This window comes from Amphiura filiformis, chromosome 15 (assembly GCF_039555335.1).
Source record: "Amphiura filiformis chromosome 15, Afil_fr2py, whole genome shotgun sequence".
Lineage (NCBI taxonomy): Eukaryota > Metazoa > Echinodermata > Ophiuroidea > Amphilepidida > Amphiuridae > Amphiura > Amphiura filiformis.
In genome coordinates this window covers 34144736-34165396 of record NC_092642.1, presented here as the reverse complement: position 1 = coordinate 34165396, position 20661 = coordinate 34144736, and the positions used below count along the sequence as shown (strand labels likewise).

At 38.6% G+C, this 20661-nt stretch overlaps 1 protein-coding gene across 5 annotated transcripts in view; it reads left to right on the top strand.

Moving 5' to 3' along the window:
- The window catches only part of LOC140171549 (peroxisomal multifunctional enzyme type 2-like), a 50533-nt gene that overhangs the window by 19352 nt on the left and 10520 nt on the right, over positions 1–20661 (top strand). For 3 of the 5 annotated variants that reach the window (XM_072194821.1, XM_072194820.1, XM_072194819.1), the window contains exons 9-19: positions 430–495; positions 1913–1978; positions 2768–2862; positions 8572–8650; positions 9623–9783; positions 11375–11498; positions 12754–12860; positions 13939–14074; positions 14385–14491; positions 15478–15564; positions 16508–16600. In XM_072194821.1, the coding sequence (XP_072050922.1) occupies positions 430–495; positions 1913–1978; positions 2768–2862; positions 8572–8650; positions 9623–9783; positions 11375–11498; positions 12754–12860; positions 13939–14074; positions 14385–14491; positions 15478–15564; positions 16508–16600 (1121 nt within the window). Of the gene's footprint in view, positions 1–429; positions 496–1912; positions 1979–2767; positions 2863–8571; positions 8651–9622; positions 9784–9847; positions 9997–11374; positions 11499–12753; positions 12861–13938; positions 14075–14384; positions 14492–15477; positions 15565–16507; positions 16601–20661 lie in introns of all 5 variants that reach the window. The other 2 variants (XM_072194823.1, XM_072194822.1) reach the window with 1 other exon arrangement.

Below are 20661 nucleotides of genomic sequence, written 5' to 3'. Positions count from 1 at the left end.
TAATGATCTGACTAGTTTTGAAAGAAGAAGAAAGGATGAAGCCTATATGTGACATGATCAAAGGAAATGAGTCGCATGTCGCTAATATTGATTTTGAGATATTGGCAAAGAAATTGTTCTAATTCTTTTGTTTTACATTGTTTTCAGCGATTGATAAATTGACGTAACTTCGCAAAGGAAAGTCGTATCAACATGGGGTTTTCAGAGCTCTAAATGTCCTCTTTAGGAACCAATGTAAAACTCATTTTCGACCAGGGTCGACATGTGACTCATTCCCCTTGATCATGTCACATATGCTTTACCCTGGCAGGGCATAAGGCCATGTGAGACACACTTTTTTTTTGTGAGGATCGGAAATAAATTATGCAAGTCAAAAAAGATTTAAACAACATAATTTCTCATAAAGTCATTTTTTTTTTATTTTCAAAGTAAAACTACACCAAAGTGAGGGAGCCATGTGTATGCAGAGGACAGGAGAGTTCACACCAGAAAATGGTAGGTAGCTGTCTTTGTCAGGGAGAGAATATTGTAAGATTTTGAGGGTGTAAGGAGTAGGATGGCTGGCTAAAATAAAATGGAGAGTGGATGTAATAGCAGGTGTAGTAGGTAGCTAGAATAGAGTTTCTGATTTTGCAAGTATTTTACTCTGATTCAGCTTACTTCATAGAGCAAATTAGTCAGAGATAACACCTGATTTATATGGGGTGTAGTTTGGTGCACATGAAGAAATTAGTCATTCGCTGCTCATGACCGGATTGCTAAATCTGGCTTTTAAGATTGTAAGACTGGTTCTCACAATTAAATTATATGGAGTTATAATGCAAACCCTCTGCACTCAGCACGGTCCACTGCTTTAGTCATGTCAAAAGTAATTCTCTAGCTTGAGCACAAGTGGTGTGCATGTACGTGTTGTACAAAATAACAGTTTGAACTCTGAAATGACAAGCCATGTGCACTTTGTGCCCTCTTTGTCAGATTGAAAAAAATTAAATTATATTAAGAGCAAATATTTACATAGCTTAGTGTAAACACCAAGTGATTTCTTGCAATTTATATCATTTGATTAAAAGATTAAGAATTCACAGTTCCGTGTGACAAAAACAAATTAGCCAAGGTCATGTAAGGTGATTCACATCCCCATTTTAATTGCAGATCCATATAGCGGTATACACTATTTTTGATCATAAAAAGTAATATGTGACCCGCTCTGACAAAACCAGGAACAAGTCACATTTTTGAGATTTCATGATTTGAATACAAATGTGAGCACTAGACAATAAGCTGTAAAGTGATACCAAAATTATACAAATAGCATCAATACTTTTCAAGATATGAATAATTTTGTAAATGATACCCTGATATATTTGCCAAATTGCTATTCTGAGTAATGGGCCAATTAGTTTCCTGCCTTACACAGGATTGAATAGTGATTGTCATACTCATAGTTCAACTGTTATTTATTGATTAAATAAACCTTTTTTTAATAAGTACTATAGGGTGATCAAACTTTTCTGTAAGTAAATACACTCGAGCTGATTTGAAAGATAACTCTAGAACTAGTCCTTGTTGGCAAATACTGTAAAGTGTTATTTTTGTGCAAGTTAATTTTCACACTTTTTCATGTTCTTAGCTTGCTAAGAATTATAAATATTATGTGAAAAAATTTAGTCTGTAAGTCCATGTAGAAAACCTGAAATTAGTGGCAAGTTATTAACAAGGAAAACATTTTGAAATTTCTGTAGCATGAAAAATAAATCTTGCTAAAATTACCACTTTATAGAGTAGTACCACAATTATCTGTATTTCATGTTTTGAAAAGTTTGTGATAGTGGCTAGCTTCACAGAAATGTTGTTTTAAACAAGTGTGATTTTTCTCTCATATGTTTGTCCGTCTTTGATGATTTTATTGTAGTACGAGACAATTGGGAGAAAATTACAGATTTCACTAACGCAACTCATCCTAGTGGGGGTGCTGGAGGTAAGACCTATTAGAATTATAAGACCAAATTAAAAAGACTAGTTTGCATCTGATGTCAGGGTAAAGGCACAACGTGATTGGTTGCTGACCTGTACTGTGTGGTACAGTATTTTTGGTCTGGTTGACAGGATGTCATACGCAAACTAGTCTTTTTAATTCGGTCTTCAATTATAGAATCCAAAAAATAGTCTGGACTCAGCCATGGTTGTGTGTTATTTGTTGTTGTTGTCCAATGACATTGTGTAGAGCAAACGAATGTGTTATTCCAGTTGAAATCCATACACCCCTATGGAAGACATGACCTTATAATCTCCCACACAGGGAGTGTGAACTTCAAATGGGGTTACCTGAATGTGTGACCTTATTAGGAACAATATGAAGAAGTAAAAAGATTAAAACTTTCAACTGCACTCACCAGGTTATTTTCCCAAATATTTCGGAACCAACTGGTTCCTTCCTCAGTGGGTGATGGTGTGTGAGATGCTGCTGAGATCAGTGTTTCTAGAAGATCTACTAGAATTGCCAGTTGGGTTTCACTGATTTCAGCAAGCTGTTGTACACTGGAGATAGTTCGTACCCCTGTGAGGTGTTGATTTTGGGCTGCGGGTCTCTGCTAATGTGGATTGCTTCACAAATTTTCCTTGTATCGTTCCTGCTGTCCTTTTCAATATGGTTTTTCATATTGTGTTGATGAACATTACGCATAAACTATGCTTGGCAATGTATTCTGTCACAGTCAGAGTTTCGAAAAATAATCTCAAATCGTACACTGTCTGCCTTCCTTTACAGGGTCAACAGCCAAAATGATTGGAGTACTAACAGAATTCAATGAGTCTAACAAAGGAGGTATTACAACACGTCCAACTGCAGGAGGGATAGATCCTGTAAGTATTATTGCACATAGTATGTGTGCAAGTGTGCATCTGCTATGATTGAAGACAGAATTAAAAAGACTAGTTTGCGTATGACGTCCTGTCAACCACACCAAAAATGCCGTACTGCGCAGGCCAGTAACCAATCTCTATGCGCCTTTGCCATGACGTCAGACGGAAACTAGTCTTTTTAATTCGGTCTTCAATTATAGTGTGCATCTTTTAGAAATGTTTTCAACAGAATTTAATGGGTCTATCAATTGGGTATTAAAACACGTCCAACTGCAGAAGGGGTAGATCCTGTAAAGTGCTATTGGGTCAAAACCGATAAATCTGCAGTACTTGGAATTGAAAAATCTGCAAAAATACAGTATCTTATTATTTTCATTATTATTATTATTTCAAGGATTTATTGAGCGCATGCATTTGCACAAAGTCCAATGCGCTTTACATAATAAAAAACATACAAAGTACAACTACAAGAGACATAAATGCATATCAAAAGACTTATATTAAAAAAAAGAAACATTTCCAATTTCAACAACAAAAATATACATAAACATATCTGCATGAAAATTCAAAAGAATACTAATTAAAACCATTGTATTTATATGAAACATCAGCGATATAATAAAAACCAACATACATAAAAGTAGCCAAAGTGAAAAAACAAATGACTACAGCTTAAACCTTTGGAAAAAGAAACATTTTTAAAATCTTTTTAAAACATTGCACATTCTGAGCGACATGTACGTGCACAGGCAAGTTGTTCCACAGTCTGGGCCTTAAAACAGAAAATGACTTGTCCCCAAAGGAACGTTTAGTACGGGGTATGGCAAGACAAGTATGATCTTGGTTAGATCTGAGCCCTTGACGGCCTGAATTGTATTTAGTAAGGACATCTTGTAAATAAGTAGGTGCAGAACCATAAACACAATTGTACACATGCACTAAGATCTTGAATTCAATTCTCTGCTGGACTGGCAGCCAATGCAACTCACGAATGAGTGGGGTCGCGCTGTAATGGGGCGTTGCTGACCTGATAAATAAGACGCGCCGCACGATTTTGAAGCTTTTGCAGATGCTGAACATCTGATACATACCTCCAAGCAAAGAGTTGCCATAGTCCAGCCTAGAAAGAATCAAAGATCTCACTGCATGTGCACAAGTAGAATGATCAATGTAACGACGAATCCTATTCAAAATTCAAATGAAAGTTAACGCTTCTACATATAAAGAGCTAACATGATTTTTCATTGCAAGGCTATTATCAAAAACAATGCCAAGATTTTTAATAGAAGCAGATGGGGAAATCACAGATCCACCGATTTTCAAATCAAGGTGAGATACAGCATTTGCATGCCTAGCAGATGCAATTAAGAAAAGCTCTCTCTCTCTTCGAGTCGTTTAACTTACGCTTGTTTGCAAGCATCCACGACAGTATTTCAGCAATGCAATTGCTAAGCCAACACTGTGCAGCAGCTGTATCTTCCTCAGACTTAGGATTAAAACTAATTTAGAGCTGTGTATCATCAGCATAAATGTGATAAGCCACCTGAAAACGCCTGATGATATTAGCGACCGGTTGCGCATACGCTGTGAAAATCTGTGGACCTGCAACTGACCCTTGTGGAACACCAACATTTAACGGATGATTTTCAGACTAGTCTCCAAGAACACATACTCTGTTACTACGACCCCTAAGGTAACTATTAAACCCATACATGTGTAAGGTCGTCAGTATATCTTCATAAAGGGGTGTGGATTCATTTTGGATACGCCTCTATTATAATTAGGTAATACCCATACACATTATCTATATGTATATACATGTACCACATGTAGTAAATATGTCTGCTTTATCTGTATTGTGCTGTTCTTAAGCAAATAGTTAAACATGATTTCCTCAAACATGATATCAATAGCGCTTTTACGTGTGCAATCATCCCGGGCAATAATTGGGCAATAATAGAAGTATGTCACAAGGTTTTGAAGTAAATCAAATACTGGAACTTACATTTTTTACAACTTGCTACGTTGCGTCTGAAACCATCAGACTTCATCAGGCAACTGACCCGCTGGGCTGGTCATGTGACACTTTGAGAAGTGTGTATAGTTATAAGCTTCATTCACATGCGGCCTTCAGATAATAGATCAGTGACCGGGTTGTTTACTACATCAAATTATTTTGTCCTTGCAAAGCCACCTCATCAGATGTCTCTGCTATTAGTTATTACTATGATTGAGTTCTTCTTCTTCTTTCGTATCCTGCTAACGGGGGAGATTTAGATCTCAAGTTTGCTGTTGAGTAGCCAGTCTCGTGTGGAAACATCAACATCAGAGAGTCCCTTGGCTCCATTTGTGGGTCGATGAAGGTGACAAGCTTTGATGATGTGGTCTGCCGTCTGCTCTTCCTTTCCGCACTCACAAAGTGGGCTTTGGGTGAGGCCCCATCTGACCCTGAAGCGACCTACTCCTGTTCGCAGGCAGTTGAGTTTCACCCATGCATGGCATGGCAAATCCGAGCCAGGGCTGGATTTCGACATATCTGGGATATATAGCTCTTCAGGGGCGAAGATGACAACTGCCATCTCTGGTGCCATTCATTGCCAGTCCAGTGAGCCGATGTCTCCTTGGTCTGTGCCTGATGGATCAAAGCATCTGCCTCCGATGTAAATGGGTGCCGCGACTTCAGGCGAGGTTGCTGAACGTCTCTGTTGACCACTTCATGGAGAAGATGGCCTGGGTTCAAAGCACACGCCGAGTCAGGGCCATGGTCTGCGACTTCCTCCTCAGACCGGCCGTGGAATACCTGCTAGTACTGGCAGCTGATTGAGTTGGTGCTCTTGTACATGACCACTCAAAAACACTGTCTGTATTATTGTCTGCTTTGTGCTGAATACGAGGGTCATTCATTCAAAAGTTCTACCTGTTGGGTCATAACTTTTGTTTTCTTAAAGGTAGCTACTTGAAAATGTGCATACCTATAGTTCGTAATGTCACCTACAGGTGGTGAAAAAATCATGTCAAGACCATTTTCAGATTTTTGTTGGTGATCTGAAAATCACAGTAAGATATATGGTTCACGGAAGCGGTCAAAATATGTACAATATTTACAAAGGCGTCTCAAGTACAGTGTGTTGGCGATCCCATAATTATTCCATTTGGTCATGTTATACAGTAAAAATTGTATAAAACACAAGAATAATCATAAAATTATGTACTGGTTGCCACAAACTGAAAATGATGGACATTAATATGCACAAAACTAATAGAACAAATAGCCAATGTTTGAATGTAATAAAATTAGTATAGATGACCACAAACCCAGTTTATTTGAAGATATTGACTTTAATAAAACATGGTGTAAAATGATGGCATTATGTCGCTTTCTTTGGAATAAAATACCACTATAGATCACAAAGGGAACTATATTTACTTTTTTGACTGAAAAATGTGTTATAGTAGCTTTAACTTTTGTTTTTTATGAAAAGCGCAGCTAGAAAAGTCACGCTGTAGGAATGGACACTATGCTGATTATCATTACCTGAGATGTTACAAGATATCCCTCCAAAAATGGAATTCTGGGTAATTTCTGTCCATCAAAATTTTACTTTTTCAGTCATAGATGATGTTTTGGACTGTAAGGTGCATATTCATTCAAAATTTATATTGTTACTAATATGATTTTTTTGTATAAAGAGGGAAGTTCGTACATTAGCTGCACGCATGTTTTAAAGTGCAATATCCAAAGATCGTCACCGTTTCCAGTGTACTATATCTTACTGTGTTTTTCAGGTCACCTACAAAAGTCTGAAAGTGGTCTTGACATGGTTTTTTTCACCACCTGCAGGTGACATTACGAACTATATGTATGCACATTTTCAAGTAGCTACCTTTAACAAAACAAAAGTTATGACCCAACAGGTAGAACTTTTTGAATGACCTCGATATAAATGTAAAATTACATTTTAATATTCTGAAAAACATGTGTAGCTTACCGTAGCTTTCTTAATCGGTGCAGGACTTTGTCGTAGAGACTGTAGTAAATACTTCTTGGCTGCTCTCACCCTTGAAGCCTTTCCAGGTGGTGTTAAATTCCCGAAATCCAACAGGCCTTTTTTCAGCTTGTTTAGCTCTTTCCTCAGTCGCAGATTCTCTCTGAAAAACATGTGTAGCTTACTGTAGCTTTCTTAATCGGTGCAGGACTTTGTCATAGAGAATGTAGTAAATACTTCATGGCTGCTCTCACCATTGAAGCCTTTCCAGGTGGTGTTAAATTCTCGAAATCCAACAGGCCTTCCTGTGTTTTTTCAGCTTGTTTAGCTCTTTCCTCAGTCGCAGATTCTCTAGTTCTAAGTGACGATTTCTTGCCACTATATCCAGTTGCTCTGGTTGGGGAAGTGTTGGCATTCCTATTACCCGGGGGGGTTCTCAGTACAAATGACCATACGGGGACGTGCCGCAAATATGGGTAGCATTTTCAGCCTTTTGGTATATCAATGACCCCTTTTTCAAAGCCTATTTAAGTATATAAATGGGTCCTTTTTTCAAAATTTTCTCAATTTTTTCGGAAAACAGCCCAATTTTTCCTTAATCTAGCCAATTTTTCCCAAAATTTTGGGAAAATTTGTAAAAACTAAGACAATTTGGGTTAAATTTGGCCGAAAATTTAGACTTTTGGTATATAAATGGGTCCATATTTCTTGAAAAATTGGTATATTTATGGGTCCACTTTCAAATTCTCAGCGCACGTCCCTACCAAAACCAAACTTGAGTACCCCCGGTCCTATTATAGATGCTCCTTGATCTTCAGCCATGATGGTAGTTTTTTAGTTTTCACTTCTAGACACCATGTAATGATGGTCTTATAGGATTGGGCCTATTATTGATGTGAGCCCCAGCCCCCAACATCTTTATTTGATATGATAAATTTCGTAATATTTGCAGGTAGACCTAATGCAGTTCGCTAAGTTTGCCACAAATGAATTAAATACTCCCGCTATTTTGAGAATCAATTGTTGAAAATATTGTTGAATTGTGGGGAATGATAAAAGCTACAATGAAAAAATTATGTTTCTCCCATAGAAAAATGGCCGTCATACCGCGGTTCCACATGTGAGTTTAGTTGCCGATCCATGCTCGTCAGGTTTTTCTCCGGCATCTAAAATCAGACCTCTTCCCATAGCCCTGTCCCATCATATCCAGATGGCATCCCTTAAATTTAGTAGCCTCTTGCACTATTGGGCTCAGCCTGGCTTCGGCCAAATGTTATAAATAAATAAATAAATAAATGAATAAATTCTATAATTATAAACAGAGGCCAATAAAAATAAGCCTATACTGATGTGTTGTAAACTGGACCCTTCATTTGACACGATCAGAATTATCTGATAACACTATTTTTTTTAATACTTTCAGGAAAGTAAAAGATTTATGTAAATAAACAAAATAAAAAAGTGTAAGGGATATACAAAATATATGGTATACAATTAGTTTATGTCAGCTAAAACGAGCTTATTTCAGCTAAAATGAATGCTATGCAAGAAGAATACATAAAGGATAGAGCTTTTGTGTGACAATTGTAAAAGATTTTTTGTAATGTGAGCTTTGTCTTAACATTATTGTGTGTTTCTAGCACATTTGAAAAAAAAAAAAAAAATAGCCAAATTGGTAATAACTGTCTATGATATCTATGTACTTCTTTTCCAAAATTTCCAGACCCAGGCAGTAGGTTACAAGCTTCAACCAAAGCAATTCAGCTACACTCGCAATGATGTGATTCTATATGCGCTTGGAGGTAAGTCACTTTTCTCTCAATATTTTGACTTGACTTACATGTAGTTTGGGTTCCTGACTTGAGTCAAGTTAAGGTGGTACAACATCCCCGGATAAATTGTGTGACTAATTTAGTATTTTTTCAAAAAATAAGCTGGTAACAAAAGTTATGTATATTATAGGGGCAAGGAATCTAATTACTTCACTGAAATTTCAGTGATTCAAGACAAGTGGTTCATATATGTTATGAAATGAGGTACATTGTACATTCTAGCGGTACCTCATTTCTTATCATAAATTACATACCGCTTGTCTTGAGTCACTGAAATTCCAGTGTAGTAACTGGATTCATTGCCCCTATAATATACATAACTTTTGTTACCAGTGTGTTACTATTTTTTGAGAAAATGCAAAAGTAGTCACAAATTTATCAAGGGGTGTAGTACCACCTTAAGTCGTCAGAAATGTGAATCAAGTGCGAGTCAATGACTTGAATCGACAACACTGAAAATAATACATGCTTATATAATCTAGTAACAACCAAAGGTAAAATTTAGCAGGCGACCGGCATCGTTCCACTCCTGTTGAGGATAAAAATGATGGAACCAGGTGGCAATTGTTGTTCCAAAGTGTCGCCCGTCACACGGCATCACTGTTGTACGAAAGTAAAACAGAAAATACTACATGGTATCTTTGAAAAAGCAAGCTCATTTTCACTCAAAATATTGATCATTTCCATGTATTTTTAACAAAATGCAGTGCCAAATCTTATCTTTGCCAACTTTTCTTATTTTATTTGCCTTCAGGGGTCATAATTTTGGCAGAACTTTGCCTTGTTTTCTGGTGAGGGTGTACATTTCTCGATCGCCATGAAGACGGCCATCTTAAATTTTGCTGAATGTGTTTCTAGATAGTATTTTTAAGAATTTTTTTTATAATTTTCCTAAAATCATGAATTAATTCTTATTCTAACCGTATTGTCTTCACCACCCAGTGGGAGCCGCAACATCTCAACCAGATTACCTCAAATTCCTGTTTGAAATGAACGAAGATTTCTGTTCGCTACCCTCGTTTGGCGTCATCCCCGCACAGTCTGGCCTCATGGGAATGTTCACGGAAAATGTCCCCGGCCTCCAAGGCATTGATGTCACCAGGGTTAGTACTAGCCTTGCATTTGTAGCAAATTAAGATACAATTTATTTTTTGCTTGTATTTGTAGTTGGTTTTTCAACATCTCAACCAGACTATTTGAAGTTCTTATTTGAGATGAATGACGAATTCTGCACCTTTCCGACTTTTGGCGTGATACCGGCATTTGGCGGAAATATGCTATCGGTGCCCGGGCTGCAATCGATTGATGTGACCAGGGTCAGTGTGAATGAGTTGCTCTTGTTCTTCTGACATCATTGGGCTATTCCAGTTGAAATCCATACACCCCCTATGGAAGACATGACCTTAATCTTCCACACAGGGAGTGTGAATTTCAAATGGAGTCACCCAATCAGTGTTGTCTGCTCTAAAATGGGCTATTCAAGTTGAAATTCATACACCCCCTATGGAAGACATGACCTTAATCTCCCACACAGGGAGTGTGAATTTCAAATGGAGTCACCCAATCAGTGTTGTCTGCTCCAAAATGGGCTATTCAAGTTGAAATTCATACACCCCTATGGAAGACATGACCTTAATCTTCCACACAGTGGGTGTGAGATTATACCTGAATGGCTGGCTCCATTTGAAATATACAACCGCCTGTATGAGGTTAAGGTCAGGGGTTGTGTGGATTTCAACTGGAAAAGCGTATAATATTTTGTGCCATGGGACAAAATAATCTGGATATATGGATATGGATTACTGAAAATGCTACCCATACATACATGTATCATTGCTGATTTCCATCATTTTGATTGGCTTCAATGTATGTATTGCATGTATATTTTCATATTTTACATTGTCAACATGTGGCAGCTTTTTACAGTGGGTAGGAACTCAGACAAACTACTATCTAGACTACCAACTGCCCATCCTTAACCACAGTGTTTGGTGATGCCACCTATTATGGTGATGGCAGTTGTTACTAGACACAACCTCCTCAACGCATACAACGTACATGTCTTTGCCAAAATTGTTGCTATACAGTGGATCTGAGGGCAGGACAACATTTCCTCTCTGGTTGGTTGGCCACTTTACTTTTAACAGTTCACTAATTACAATTTACTGAACTATTTACTCTCTATCATCAATAATTTTCACCACATTTTACACCAGCCACGGTCCTTTCACAAAGACATACATTACAAATTTAAATTGGATTTAGCATGGGTTTAACACTTACGCCTATTCACAGAATTAGAGACAGAGAACCGGGACTCCCTATACCGCCACATACATTCGCGCCGTCAGCTATGGGTCCTGGGTCCTTGCCGACAGTGCGCGGAGACAAATGAAAACAATTCTGCATCTCATTTGAAGCATATTGGTACTCGCGTTCAGGTCGCATCAAGTGCGTCTCTCAAATGCGCCCATCATCAATGTCGCGCTTGCATGACAAAGAATGCATCGAGTGCATTCCGAGGGAAACAGAATACCCCCAATTTTTGCTCCATGCCTGTATCAAGATGGCGGCCGAGTCCCGGTTCTTATTCTCTAATTCTGTGCACCTATTCAACTTTACGATGTGTCTTAACTTTCATTACACAAGCCCCAGACTTTAATAAAGCTAATTTTGCTTTTCATACCCATATAGATATTACATGGAGAACAGTACCTGGAATTGTTTAAACCACTCCCAACATCAGGCACACTACACAATGAGTTCACCATTGCTGATGTACTAGACAAGGGATCAGGTGCTCTTATACTCATGGATGGTAAGTAATCAAGAAGACAGACAGACATAAAGACAGACATATCATATCAGGCACACTACACAATGAGTTCACCATTGCTGACGTACTAGACAAGGGATCTGGTGCACTTATACTCATGGATGGTAAGTAATAAGGAAGACAGACAGACAGTCATAAAGACAGACAGATGTATATCAGGTACACTACACATTTATGGAGAACAGTACCTGGAATTGTTTAAACCACTCCCATCATCAGGCACACTACACTGAGTTCACCATTGCTGATGTACTATACAAGGATCTGGTGCACTTATACTCATGAATGGTAATTAAGTGATAAAGAAGACAGACAGACATAAAGACGTACATCAGGCATACTACAAATGTGTTCACCATTACTGATGTACTGTAGTCTGTTTCATCTCAAGTTGAGAGTAAGGCCATCGTGCACGCTAACCAAATCCCGTGGGGCATATACACATGCTTAGGAGGGCGATTTGTTGATATGCTGGCAACGCAAATGTGTAAGCGCACTGATGCGAATATGCCACAGCAAAATCCAACTTGACGTTACTCTCAACTTGAGATGAGACAGAGTATAGACAAACGATTTGGTGCTCTTATGCTCATACAATACATGGTAAGTATTAAAGTGGATAAAACATCACTCCAGATATACAAGGAAAGGTTCATATTGTCACCCTCATAACCAAACTGCCTAAGTCATAATTACATGTTTCTCATTTGCCATTTTGATTTTCTGAGTAATAAACCCATAAGTAATCAAATTTCCAGCATCATTCTTCATTAACTTGTGGAATACATCGAAAGGGATGTATTCCACAAGTTAATGAAGAATGGGGCTGGAAATTTGATTAAATATGGGTTTATTACTCAGAAAATCAAAATGGCAAATGAGAAACATGTAATTATGACTTATAGGCAGTTTGGTTACATTGTATGAGGGTGCTGATGACAGACAAAAAGATGGATAGCAGCTACTAAGTTTGCATTTTTTACATTGTATTTTAACCTACTAGCTGTGCAGCAATGTGAAGAGAGGAGGAATAAGAGAGTGGAATGAAGATGAGAGAGCATGAGAGATGGAGAGAGAAAGAGAGAGACAGACAGATGGAAAGATTAGAGACAAATAAAGGAAGAGAGATAAATGTGAGCAGGAAAAAAGAGAACAGGTACGGAAAGATGTAACAGTTGGTAGAATACCAGAAACTATTAAAAACATTTTTTTGTTGTTGTTTTTATTTCCCATGTAGTGCATTCCTATGATGAGAACAAGGAGCTAGTGGCCTACAATCAGTTTTCAACATTTGTTGTCGGCTCTGGAGGATTTGGTGGAAAGCGTGCATCTGACAAAATCAAGGTGAGAATGAATTAGCAACTCCGGACTTGTGATTGAGAACATATCGACTGCTCAGCGCCAGAAGTGGGTAAGTGTAATAGCTGCCCTGTGAACATTTGGCACTTTACACACAGTTTATTGTACTCATCTACACATGACAGCTATACATGGCAGCTATTGCACTTGTAACCTACTGCTGGCAGAATTAATAATGGTAATTTATGTAAAGACTTTTCTGTAAAGATGTTTGGTAAATAGGCATCGGCGTTAGATTTAAAAGCTATGACAAGATGTTGCCTCTGTCTGGCAATCATAGCAACATGTTGATAATCTGATTGGCCGATTACATGTCAAAATGTTGGTCGGCACTCTTGAAGGGAACACAAAGCTCCACATATGTCGCTCATTAACAAGGCCAATCAGAACCTTTGGAAGGTATTGCAGTATTATGATGAGACAAGTGCCCTATCATTGATAATATATCCAGGGATGTACCTGAACATTAGTAGTTTTGGCAGTTAGCCAATAAAACTTAACAGCCCAAAAGGAACTTACACTGAAGTGCTATGAACAGGATAAATTGCTATTATGCAGTCTGGCATGTAACTTTGCAATTTCCAACCAGACAACAAAGTTACCTGCAAGTAGCTGGTCAAGCTGGTGTTGAAGTACATCCCCGAGTATATCTAAGCATGATTGATTATAGATTTGTTACATAGCATTCATATTTATTCACAACTGCCTCGGGATCAGTAAAAACCTGGCACTAAAACCTAGAATAGTACATATCTGATATCTTGTCTTAATTAATTGCAAAACCCAGTCAAAGTGACAAAGAAAAAAAGTGTTCTACAGGCATTACACACCCAGATATTGCATTTTTGGGATTTGTTTTTGTTTTTCAATATGTGTGCAAAAATTTTAAAGATTTTTTCAGATATTTTAACCTTTATCTGATTTTTTGGGTCATTTAGTCTCTTTCAGAACAGTTTTTTTTTTATCTAAGTGAACATAGTGGAGACGTTGATTGAAGTCTTATTGACAAAATCAATATTGAACCTTTAAATCACTTCATTGATTTTTTTTTCCTTATCAACAGGCAACAGTAAAGGCACCAAAGAGAGCACCCAATGCCTCCATGAAAGAAACCACATCAGCAGACCAAGCTGCCTTATACAGGCTAAGCGGAGACTACAATCCATTACATATAGACCCAAGTTTTGCTGCCATGGGAGGTAAGTGGTCTGTGTGTACTTATGGGGGTGGACTTTACAAGGGAGGGACAGGCACAAGAGGTGGCGAAGGTGTATCAAAGCAATCAGTTATAAATGCCTCGTTGAAAGAAATTACATATCATTGTGGAATATGAATTTTCGTCCTCAACACATACAAAGGTCATTCTAGAAGCATATAACTGTGTCGTAGAGATTGTCAGGTGTAAGATCTTGTGGGTCATATCATAAAAGTGCGCTGTAAAGATGGCACACTTTTAGACAGCATACATAAAAGTAGAATGATAATTGTAATTTGTTTTCATTTTTTTAGGCTTCTCCAAACCAATCTTGCATGGACTCTGCTCATTTGGATTTGCTGTCCGCCATGTTCTCAAAACCTATGCAAATAATGATGTCACCAAATTCAAGGCAGTGAAGGTAAGATGTGTGTTTTTACAGTGTATCCAATGACTTAAACCAGAGAAGGACTCTTCCATGCCTGTTGGGGGAAAATATATAGATTTTCTTGATGTGGACTCGGACATGTTTGCATTCTATAATAATATTTATTTAATGCTTTTGCTTTGTGTACTACAAGTTGTTTTTATTTTTACTTTGTACGCGCAACGAGCTTGTCATAAGGAACAGCGCACCAAATGTTTTCCGTTTATGTGTTTTATGTTTACATGCACTTGGCAAACATCTTTCATGAAAATTAATATCAGTTTGTGGGTGCTGTGAATTCACAGACTTCTCTGCATTTTTAGCCAGTTTTGTTGGTGCTTACATGCTGTTGTTTATATTGTTGTGGTTTATACATTTCCTATGTGCTACAAACACATATCTTTAAACAAGTTTTTCGGATATTTTTGCTTTATTGCCTCATTTTGCTCTGCTTAATTCTGATTTTAATTTGCACAGATGAATTTGAAGCAAAAAAGCTCCTGTAACTATCTAATGTACCAAACAGGCTGCTTATTTTTATTGTTTTATTTGCTGCCAGAATTGAAACAAAAAGTGAGAAGTATGTGAAATCACAGACCCGAGTATGTGATTTCACAGACTGGGTCTGTGAAATCATAGGAGTCTGTGAATTCACAGCGCCCCCGAACTGATATTGTCATGGTAATATCATACTACCACTTGCAACGTGCGATTCAAAAAAACGGTTGCATTTTTTCAAATACTACCAGTGTTCAGTCGTGGCTAGCGATGTAGCGGCAAAGTTGCATTTGAGTCAACTGGTTGCGACTCGATGCTTACGCTAGGGCATGCTAGTGACTTTTCCATCAGATATCGGCAATCGCATTTCCAATAAGCAACAAAGTCATGTCACAAAATTTAAGGAAGCTGATTCTAATAAGCCTAACTGTACAGTAGTGTTGTTTAAACAACAATATTTTGCTGTTTTTTTCCTTGCTCAGGTTCGCTTTGTCAAACCTGTGTACCCAGGTCAAACCATTCAGACAGATATGTGGCAGGAAGGCAACAGGATCCTATTCCAAAGCAAGGTAATGTGTACACAAAAATGAATGAGTGTTGGCGATTGTATTCCAAGTTCATGTTTGCTTTGCTAAACCTTTTGTATCCAGGTCAGGTTGCTACATCGACACACAAAGTAAAAGTTGCAAGTAGAGTTCCAAGTAAAGTGCTTTGTCAGACATAAGTCCCTTAAACTTGGGAAAAGTTTCAAGTCAGCATAAACATCTAAATCCAGCAATGCTGAGATCTTCATCAGTGCTCGGGCCCCAATACTATAAAGTAGAAATACTTGGAGACTTGTTTCATACTTTCCAAATTTTTCTAATTATAGTACTGGGGCCCAAGCACTGATGACCTCAGCATTGGTGGATTTAGATCAGGCCTTCTCAACTAGTTTATTTGAAGTGCCAACTGGAAAAATTTAGTGACCATGAAGTGCCAACATGCCAAGGGAGGACTTGGCGAGGTAGCGTGTGTGCATAGAGGGTAAGGCGCAGTGGTGCTTTATCGAGGGTCCAGGGGGCAGTGCGCCCGGAAGCTCCTGGATTTTAAGGTTTTTTAAAGGCCCAGATTGGGTATTTTAATCCTTTTTTTGTTCAAGATTTAAGTGAAAAAAATTATTAAAATTACGGTGCGCCACTTCGTACACCACTTCGACTGACTCCAAGCGACACAAGTGGCAGACTTTGGAACCTTTGTCACGTTCAAGGACTTTAATATGTCCGACAGAGCCTATATTTTATAAATCTTGTGGCTTTTAGGGTACATATCCGACACTTGACTTGGAATGCTACTGTTCAGACTGATTTGGGGTATATGAGCTCTGTGCTTTGTAGAGTGCCATATAAATGTGTGTAATAAATAAAAATAAATAAGAAGACAACACATTCATCAACCCCACGTTAAATGGAATATTGACTTCTGCTTATGTGGTACAAGAATATACTTTGTAATCTGTTATTGATTTTACAGGTTGCAGAGACTGGTGATGTTGTCATATCAGGTGCCTATGTAGACTTGCACGCAGTCAGCAAAGCTGGTGCAGGGGAAGCTGCAGAAGAACAGGTATGTTGTTGAATAGGATAGGGAATGCAATGGAGACTAGCCAAATGTTTCAAATATAAAGTATGACTTGATTTATATTGTCAATTTTAGCTTGGTTAAAGAAAATCATTTCCTCTGCTGACCAATTTTGGGTTGAGGTGGATAAGAGATATCTGCGCTTTTCATAAATAATAATAATAATAATAATAAGCCGCACTTATTAAGCGCCTTTAACCCAACAGGGTCTCAAGGCGCTTTACAAACCATGAAAAATACAATCTTAAAACTACAAATTACTACCGGTACATAAAATACAGTCTTAAAACTACACAAAAATAATTTCAAAGAAACAGAAATACTGGAGGGACTGATTTCGCCAGACCGCAGAAAAAACGAAGAAAAAAGAAAGTGCATCACGGAATGGCGGGAACCCTCGCTCCAGCATCCCTATACATATTACATATTACATACAAGCAATGAGGAATAATCAAATAACTAGTGAGATGCATGCATATTAAAACATATTAAATTTAGACACGTACACAGAACCAGCTGTGAAACACTAAGTAAATATTGTCAAATTGCACGGAAGCGATGACACACAAAAATTGATATAAAAGATGCCATACATATATACAAAGGCAATCATTGATTAAAAAGAAAGGTTTTCAGTTTTGTTTTAAAAACGTCAATTGATGAGGCAAGCCTGACATGCTGAGGTAAATTGTTCCATTCTCTATGAGCGGCTTTCATGAAGGATAGCTGTGCATAGGCGGTCTTGCGACGACGAGTAGGAGGTTTGATAAGGTTCTGTGATGATGAACGGTGAACGGATGGAGCATACTGGCGTGATGAGTTCTGATAAGTGCGGCGGAGCAAGTCCATTAAGGGCCTTGAATGTGAGTAGGTTGATCTTGAATGCGATCCTTTGGCGAATGGAAAGCCAGTGGAGTCCGCGCATAATTTCAGAGATGCTGTCATACTTCTTTGTACGCGTTACCAATCTTGCCGCAGTATTCTGGATCCTTTGAAGTTTCATGATCTCACAGTCAGGCAGTCCGTAGAGAAGCGAGTTACAATTATCCAAGTGCGAGGTGACATATGCGTGAATCAGTTTTTTGGTGGTGACTTGATCAAGATAATGTCTGATTCTCCCAATGCTTCTGATGGCATGAGTGGCATTGCGACAAACGTTATTCACATGTTCTGTCATACAGAGTTTGTTATCTAAGATAACGCCAAGATTGCGAGCTGAAGAAGTAGGTTTAACGGTTGTATCGCCTACTTTGACACCAGATATTGCTGTTGTCTTCTTGTTCCGCGACGTAAAGTGAACGATTTCGGTTTTGCTATCGTTTAACTGGAGCTTATTACGAATGGTCCATGATTTTATATCAACAAGACACTGTTCAAGTTTAGCTATACAAACATCTCTGTCCGAAGGTTTCATAGAGATATGCAATTGGGTATCATCTGCATATGTCATACACTGGATTCCATTGGCGGAAGCAACATCTTCAATCGGTGCACTATACAAAGTAAAAATAACGGGTCCCGCAACCGACCCCTGGGGTACGCCACAATCCAATGGGAGTGGATCAGAGACAACGGAATCAATGGCAATGGCTTGCTTGCGATTGCTAAGATACGATGCAAACCAGTCTAATGCTCTGTCACCGATTCCGTATCGGTCCTCGAGGCGCGCAATCAACACATGATGGTCTATAGTGTCGAATGCGGCCGAGAAGTCGAGCAGAACCAGAACTGCTTCATCACCCTTATCTATAGTCTGAAGAATATCATTGCAGACACGGAGAAGTGCGGTTTCTGTGCTACAGCCTTCCCGGTAGGCAGATTGTTTGTTGCCTTGAAGTCCATTATCTTTCAAGTAAGCTTGAAGCTGTCTCACAGCGACGCGTTCGACCAGCTTTGATTCAAACCGGAGATTTGATATTGGACGAAAGTTTGTCATGTCCTCGCAAATCGAGAGAAGGCTTCTTGATAAGAGGCTTGACGCGAGCCACCTTATAGGTGTCCGGGAAGTAACCAGTTGAAAGAGATTTATTGACGATCTTTGTAATGGCAGGCAGAAGATCATCAACCAAGAGCATGAATAGCGAGATTGGCAGCGGATCGAGGGTGCAGGATGCTTTGGACGACTGCATCACAATTTCGCGGACATAATCCTCGGAAACTTCCTGGAATTGCAAGAGAGAGCAATCACACTTGTCAGCCACATTAACAGATGAAGCAGAGACAGAAGCGTTGTCAAGTGATGTTCTTATCTTCTGAATCTTCTGATCAAAGAACTTCACAAATTCGTTTGCAAGATCTAAAGAAGATTCATTTGATGGTAGCACTGTTGGATTTTGTGCAACAGACAATTTGTCGATGACACTGAACAGTTGTTTCTGATCACAGTTTGATATGACAGACTTGTGGTATTTTGTCTTAGCACTATCAAGAAGTTTCTTATAGTCACAGCAGCTTTCTTGGAAGATTTGCTTATGAATCTCCAAACCAGATGTTTTCCACTTTCTTTCACAAGAACGCTTCTTCCTTTTGGCATTTCTAAGGCTCTCATCGTACCAAGGTGCATGAGGTCTTAAGGTAATCTCATGCGTTTTCTCGGGAGCATGTTTATCAAGAATCGTATGCGCAAGACGGTGTGATATTGTTCAGAAAGTTCGTCAAGATCATCAGCAGGTGTCAATATGAGTGGTGAGTGTACAACATCATCACGAAGAGCACTAAGATCAATGTCCTTTAGTTGTCGGTGACGGACAGAACATTTCGTTGCATTAGGTCGTGCAACATCAAGTTCACACTTGACTGCATAATGGTCAGATGGAAGACCACGGTGAACTGATGTTTGTGTTACTAGACTCTCCGTATCTCGAGAAATGATGAGATCTAGAATGTGTCCTTTGATGTGCGTAGCCTCGGTCACATGCTGACGAAGACTCGCTGATTCAAGAAGATCAAGCATGTGTAGAGCCTCACGGTCACTCTCATCATCCATATGGAAATTAAAATCTCCAGCATATAAAAACGCGACATTGAACGATGGAAATTGTCTCCAGTAATGTGGCAAACTCGCTAAAAAATGTTGAAGTTTTCAGCTTGTTACGCTTCGATGGTTGAGGTCTGTACACAGACAATAGTCTGAAAGGTTGTTGCCCATGTGAGGACACAGACAAATCCATAAGTTCAAACGAAGAGAATGAATCACTATGGTTCTCAGTGACTTCAAACCCCTTTCTAAGAATCACACTGATGCCTCCTCCGCGATCTTTCCGAGGTTTATGGTAAACAGCATAATCAGGAAGCGTGTTGGAAATATCTGCTAACGCACGGTTATCGCGAGCATCTCCAGTGAGCCAACTTTCAGTTACTACGAGAATGTCCAGTTTGTGATCAATAATAAGGTCACATATTGATGCTGATTTTCCGCTTGCGTTTCATAGACCTGTTGTTCCATGTGGCGAACCGAACTTTTGGAAAATTATCGGATCGCAAATTGTCAGTACCACCGGATTAATTGGAACTTTGACAAGTTGTCGTTGTCTTGGTGACGAGACGCTATTCTCAGCAGGCAAAGATTTGGTACCAATTCTATTGGTAGTGATTACTTCAATAGATCGATTTTTCCTACCACCACGACAACCCCGCTTTGTTAACTTGGCAATCTTAAGTTCTTTTAATCTAGTCCATAGCTGTTGATCAACTCGAGTATAATACTGTTCATCACACTTCTGCTTCACGTCCAACAAGGTAGTCTTGCTATAAAAAAGACGAGGCTTCATGATAACTAAGTATGAACTACGAGACTGGATAAGAGTCTAATGATGATATATGTCTGTACACACAGTATATCGCCGTATACACGCTATGTTACAATGAAGTACATATTAAAAACAGTTCAAAGTTACATATGACGCTGAAAATGTTCAGATTCAGTATACAATCAGTAATGACGATTTACTTACGTAATAAAAGAATGTCATTAAAAGACGAATAAAGTCCACTAATGATGCAAAAATCAGTAGTTTTTACGGAGCCCATAAATAAGAGTGCAGCTT